This window comes from Nyctibius grandis, chromosome 27 (assembly GCF_013368605.1).
Source record: "Nyctibius grandis isolate bNycGra1 chromosome 27, bNycGra1.pri, whole genome shotgun sequence".
In the NCBI taxonomy this organism is placed as follows: domain Eukaryota; kingdom Metazoa; phylum Chordata; class Aves; order Nyctibiiformes; family Nyctibiidae; genus Nyctibius; species Nyctibius grandis.
Window position 1 is genome coordinate 6,297,032 of NC_090684.1, and position 6,874 is coordinate 6,303,905.

The 6,874-nt window shown below is 49.6% G+C and overlaps 1 protein-coding gene across 1 annotated transcript in view; it reads right to left on the reverse strand.

The window, feature by feature from the left end:
- Positions 1–6,033, reverse strand: part of KDM5B (lysine demethylase 5B) — a 57,818-nt gene extending 51,785 nt beyond the window's left edge. Inside the window, exon 1 of the mRNA XM_068419332.1 lies at positions 5,825–6,033. Within this exon, the coding sequence (XP_068275433.1) occupies positions 5,825–5,962 (138 nt within the window). The 5' untranslated portion in view covers positions 5,963–6,033. The remainder of the gene's footprint in view (positions 1–5,824) is intronic.
- Between the last annotated feature and the right edge of the window lie 841 nt (positions 6,034–6,874).

Here is a 6,874-nt window from a genome sequence, read left to right on the forward strand (position 1 = left end):
GAGACTGAGTCAAGGAGAGGATACTCTCATCATCCTTTAAGCATACTCCAATGTTTTGGTGTTTCTGAAGCGCAGAAACCGTACGGCTGGTGAGCTCAGCAGGGCTGCACAGGGCACCTGCCATGACTAAAATAATGCTCCTTTTTCATATTTTCCTGATAATTAAAGATCAGTGCAGACCAGTACATCATCTATGCTGAATTTACCTAATTTCACCATGCGACCCCTGTACTGAATACAGCAAATTCTTCATTTAAAGTAAAAATTTCCTAATGAGCTTCAGTGACTAATCTATTTTTTCTTTCATGAGAATTCAGCAGCACAGGAACCTCAGCACTAAAACATCTCTTCCCAAAAAACCCAACCATTCTTGATCCCAAAGTGCCAGAAAGGGGCAAATCCACTCCCCCCGCCCTTCATTCCGATCACCTTCACATTAAAAATGCATGCCCTGTTATTTAATTCAAGCGAACGTGGCTTATGCTGAACAGGAACCAGCGACTGCCAAACGACGCAGCACCTACGATTTTCTCCCCCTGAAGCTCACTTACATATTGTAATCATGTTATCTCTTTTCTTTTTGATAAAATCAACTGACTGAGCCTCTGTATATTATCGAATCAGAGGGATCATCACGATCAACTCCCTGTTAAGGGCACAGTGTAAGAATTCTCTGCATTAATTCCTGTTTTAGTGGTGGTGTTTTGCAACTCCAGCACCAGGAGATCGCCAGAACCCTCAGCAAAGTCGCTCCAAAAGTGACTTGGTTTAGTCCCTAGTTTAATGAAGGGGTTTTGGTTTGCTTTGTGTTTTCTTTTTCTCCATAAAAATGAAAATACATCAAGCAAGCAGCTGAATGAGCAGCCTGAACAGACACTGTTTAAATCAACGTTGCTCCTGAAAACACATCCCTGGAGCAGCGGCTTCGGTTCTCGGAAGCCCGGTGCCTTTAGGTTTCCCCACACAGGCTCTGTTAAGGTTGAATTTTTCAAAAGTCATTCTTTCTTGCACAGACCTTTGACACTTCTCCGTACCCTCTCTAGTTGTCAAATCTTTTTAAAATTCTCAAACGAGTGCAATATTCAGAATGCAGGATTTTCCACGCTCTCATGCTACCACACAGGTAAAATAATCTTATTTTTCACCGAGAACCTCAGGAGCTGCATTCACCAGCTTAGCCAAAGCATCCCTTCTACCATTATCCTGGTTTCCACAAGGATCCACAGTTATTTTTCTATAATCCTCGCTCCCCTAAGACTGACCTACGCTCCTTTGTTCCTAAATGTAAAACCTCACATTGAGTCCTACTTAAGTGATTATTGTTTCATAACATTCATTGTTTATTAGGCAATGGGGATCCCTCTAGAACAATGAGCCGTCAACCTGCGATCTATATGGAATAATTTCTTTTGTTCTTCTAGACTTTTAACGAAAATTAGATATCCTTGGCTTGAGGTTCTGAACGACCATTAGAAATATATCCTTCATTATAAATTATCATCAGTAGTTGAAATAATTTGTGATTTCTTCAGCATGATAGCAATTTTGCACAATAAAAATTATTATAATTAGAATACTGAAACACAATTGATTTATAGATCTCAGATCATGACAACCCAACTGACTTAACCAAACACAGTCTCATAAAAAAAAAACCAATAAAACTAATTTGACAATGCCAGTTTTCATACCATCGCATTTCATGTATCACCTTTCCAGTTCCCATTCAGGAAGGCATCAGACATTCTTCTACCCTGGAGTGAGACGCGGTCAACAACTCCTGCAGCCATGGAGAATTTAAACCCATAATGAAGTTAATTCCTCCTGTCCTCTTGAAGGTTTCCCACTATTCCAGGATTTACTGAAAAACGCGAGTTAATAATTTAGAGAACTCCAGTGCCAATTCCTTCAAGATTTCAGCTATATTAATACAGATTTTCTAGCCTTAAAATGCTTAGTTTTATCAGAGCAGACTTAAGGTTACTTGGAGGCCTTAACTGCACCTCTCCATATGCACATTATTTAAAGCAATGAAATTTAGCCTGAATTTTCTCAATTTTCATGTTCGGCCATGCAAAAATTACAATGTTTCTAGTATATTGTACAATATGGTATATTTTGAAACTGATTAATATGGTAAGTAAGGCTTAAATAATTGTTATTAGCTATTTCTTCATGGCAGCAAAGCAACTACACAATGAAGCAGAAGGAAGAGTCCATTCCCCAGAACAGCGCGGAGCAGGAACGGTATCACATGCTCTGCATTTTACCTTTTATTCTTGAAGCTAGACTTCAAATTTGTTAGACTTCGCTTTCATTAATTACTATTAACTACCTACTCCAAGTAACAATGATGCCATTCTCAAGCAGTACTTCGTTTCATTCCCCTAAATGCCCCCAGTACTTTGCAGAGCTATCATAAAATCTTCCAGAACGCAAGGCCACCACTTGACATGCCAGGTTTCGGAACAGACCACTGTTCCAGATTACCATTTAAATAAAGAAATCATAATAAAGGATGTTTCCAGCTCATAGAAGAAAATCCTAACTACAACACAGCATGCCACGGACCGCAAACAAGTTGTGCAACATCCACTTTTCTGCATCTAGATCCTCACCTTCAGTTCAGGAGCAAAGATTAAAGCATCTCTAATTCACGTAGCACGTTAACTACCAGAAGCAACCACCGCTGGTAAAACCCCGTATCTCATCTGAGCACTTTGCTGCCAATGGGACTGTCTACGCTCAAGACCGCTGACAAAAAGCCTTTGCTTTGCTTTCCCATGTCATACAGAACAGTGTCAGTGAATATGGTTATTGTTGCACCCTCTACAAGACAGTCGTGGCAGTATCCCAGAATCTCCCAAATAAGAGTAAAACCAAGTCATCAGTGATGACTGGAACAAACTGAACTGGAATGAGGAGAAGAAAGCTTCTTTTGAGTGATCAACTGAAAACTGCTATGCAGCAATTGCACCTCCTGTTATATTCCTCAATGTTCTTTCATCCCATGAACATGCAACAATCACCTAGAATCCACTATCTTCCACCCAGATGTCTACAGTACATCAGATGCCATGACACCCCCCTCACAAAAAAAGTTCACTGTCCTCCAAACCTGCCACACAAGAGAAGCCACCACAGATGTGGTTTTCTCCAAGCTTACCTGGTGTCCAGCTAATGCTAGCAGAAAGGTACCAGACAAAAAGATGACCCTGGTCCTTCAGACAACACAGAGCTCTCCTCTTCATGGTCTGGTGCTGAAACATCAAAGCTAGCTTAGGAGTTAGGGACTTGCTCACGATCAAACTGCTAAGCTACAGTTGGGCACCACCAGTCTCACACAACACTATTCCATATTGCTGTTCAGACACAAAAGCACAAATTCATCTGCTGATAATTATCCGGCAGAGTTTAAGCTAAAATAATGCAAGCCCAGCAAGGAAATTTTTAATTCCTTTTTCGGCACAGATCCGGACAGTTCATGGTGCTGCCTACCTGCTTACCAGCACGTAACCCAACTAAGAACGCAGGCAAAAGCTTCACTCAGATACATGAAGATTTCAAACCTCGGCCGCTGCTAAACAATGCATTTGGTTGGAACATATATAATTTTGTGAAAAGGTCAGTATAGTTTGTAGCTCACAGTATTAGAAACCATTTGATTACACAGAAAAGAACTATAACTGAATATTCATTGTGTCTCCTGTTTTCAGGAGCAAGGCCAGGAACTACGTCAACTTCAAGGCTTTTGCTGGTAGGTCTGGAAGGGCTCCCTCTATGCTCTCGGCTGGCAAACGAACAACTGCACTTGCACAAGTCATCCAAGTAATTATCTAGGGTAGATAAGGGCCATGGTAGCCAGGCTCTCACGAAAGCCAGGCCCCACGCAACTATTAGGTGTTCAGCCCTCAGCAGCTCCAACTATTTTCATCCTACTTCTAAATAAATTCGGTGAAACATATGGTCATAAATACAGACAGATATTAGCTAAGTGAGGATGAGAGTACGCTGAAAATGCAGTTGTAATAAGTAATTCATTCCTTAGGAGAGCTATTCATGAGGCTCTAACAGATAATATAGCTTACGAGAAGCCTTATTACAGGGGTTTGGCTTTTTATACAAGCAGCCAAGAAACACAGAAGAGATTTTTTAAAAACAAATCACCAAAGAAAAAAACCTTCATAAAAATTCTGCTCTGCTCACAGTTGCTGAATACTGTTGACAATACACAACCCAAGAAGATTATTCTACTCAAAAATATTACACAAGTTCAATGGTGACTGTACAACGAAACCCATTGCAGACCCTTAACTATGTCAGCACTTGGCTACACTGCACAGAAAAGAGCACTGGCATATTCTACCTAGATATAAATTCAAGAGCGGTTCTTGTGTGCGTTCGTACCACTGCAAACCAGGACTCTTCCTCCAGAGAACAGACACATCTTCCTCTGATGAGATTCACATTATTCAATGTGCTACAAACATTTCTATCATCTCAGGCAGGAAGGCAGCGAGTTACTTCTATTTTAATTTGGAAGGAAAAGGACAGTTATCAACGGGAGTCCCAGCAATGACGAAAACATGCAACTGAGGAGCATGTGTTTCTGAATGTTATTTCTTTGAACTCCAAGCCTCACTCACAAAACTTAAGTCTGCAGAAGTGTTTTGTCAGCTTCACCTCTTGGTGGATGAGATTTAAGGCTCCCAGTTGCTGTTTAGCATTCTAGTTGTTGCCATCACAGTAACTACCTCAAGTCAGCTGCACCACCCCAGGCTTGCACTACCCTCCACTTTGAGAAAGAGCAATTCACCCAAAACAAAGGTGATTCACACAGACTTCTTAATTAGATTTTTACTCTAAGAAGCCCCTCTCCTCACCAGTGCCGCTGTTTATCCCTTTAAACAAACTAATAATTATGACCACACAAACTATGGCTCTAAGATCTTCACAGTATTTCTCAGTAAACTGAGCCGACCAACAAAAGGAAATCTGAATTCACAGCCCAGTTTTGAGCTTACTCCACCATCGGTCGAGATGATGATGATGAAGATGAAGGCTTACTACTCTTCCCACCGTGGATTGCATTCTAAAATGGTGGCCATGTCTGTCTAGGATTCAGCTCGCAAAGACACCAGCCAAACTCACAGCTGCGGAGTTTGGTGTTGTTCAACTTAAGGAAACTGTTACATGGACCAAAAGTGAGCCGGAGCGGGCGCAGGGCCGGGGGGAGGCCGCCGGGGAGCCCGGGGCGGGCGAGGAGAGCTCCCCACAGCCCCTCCACCGCCACAATGCCAACATGGAGGGCAACACCCAGGCAGCTGCCTCCTCCGGGGCTCGGCACGGGGACCGCTCGCCCCCAGCAGCCGCTCCAGCCGCGGGGCTCCTCCGGCCAACTTGCAACTTTCTGGGGCCGAGCAGCGGGCACGGGCGGGCAGGGAGGGAGGGAAGGAGGACGAGCCCGGGGAGCGCGGCGGGGCCGGGTCAGCCGCCCCCCCCCCGCTCCCACCGGGCGGCCGCTCCGGCTACTTTCCTGACGGGCAACTCCGGCACTTGGGAGCGACTTTACGGGAGCGGACGGGCGGGCAAACGGTCGCCCTCCAGTCCCGCGGCCCCGGCCCCGGGCGGGGGGTTGAAACTTCGGAGCGTCGGAGGGGGCGGCCCCATCTGCCCGGGGGTCACCTGCGCGCCCGAGGGGAGCGGAGCGGCCGCTGGTGTGAGGGGGAGGGAAGGGGCGGGTGGTCGCCGGTGCGGGCCAGGCCGGGCCGGGCCGGCCCGCCACACAAAGGCCGTTCCCCGGCGGCGCCATGCGGGCACTCACCGGCGGCGGCCGCACCTTGCAGATGCCGGTCTGCTCGGCGATGGGCCGGATCTTGTGGATGAAGGAGAAAGGGTCGGCGAACTCCTCCCAGCTGGGCTCGAAGACGGGGCACTCGGGCGGGGGCAGGAACTCGGCCATGGCCCTGGCCAGGGGCCGTTGAGCCGCAGCTCCGCCGCTCCGCCGCCGCCGTCGCCCCGAACAATCCTCCAACTGCCACTGGGCCGCCGCGCGCCGATGGAACGGGCCGTGCGCCTCCGCCGGGAGGGGGGCGGGGGGGCAAGGAGCTAGAGTGCGAGAGAAAAAGAGTCCGCCCCGGCCTGCGCGGGGGGAGGGGGCCGCCCCGCCCCGTCACGCGCCTTTGTGAGGGGGCGTCGGGGCCGGACCCCGGGGAGGGCCCGGGGCCACCGGGGCGGCCCGCGGGAGCGCTCTCTCCTCAGCCCGGTGGCCGCGGAGGTGAAGAGCCGGTCGCGGTTCGCCTCAGCGGGGGCCGGAGCCCCTGGCCCGTGAGCGCGAAGCCGCTGAGGGCCGGCAGGGGCTGAGGCCTAGGGGAGCGCCGCTCCCCGGGAGCCCGCCCCGCCGCCAGGCCAGGCCTCGGCCCCGCACATGGGCGCCTTTGTGCGCAGCCCCGGGCCTCAGGCCCGCCCGGTCTCTCTCGCGGCCGCTCGCCCCAGCACCGCTGGTTCGGGGAGATCCCTTAGTCCCGCGCTGCGCTCTGGGGCTCCGTGCCCGACGCCCCGGGGAGCACCGCTCCCCAGCACGGCCGCCCCCAGCCTGGGGGCCGCTCTGCCTGCACCGGCGGGGCCGTTAAAGCGGTTCGGGAGCCGTTAAAGCGGTTCGGCGGCCGTTAAAGCGGTTCGGGGGCCGTTAAAGCGGTTCGGCGTCCGCGAGCCGCACATGGGCCGGCGGCCCCTCGGCGCTCTGTTTACATGCGCGGAGGGATCCGCCACAGCTGACAGCCACCGCCGGCCGGCGCTTCTTTTTTTAAAGAGCCTCTCCGCTCGCCGCCGTTGGCTGCGCCGCGGGCACGTCACGGGCGGGGCGGCGCCTCGC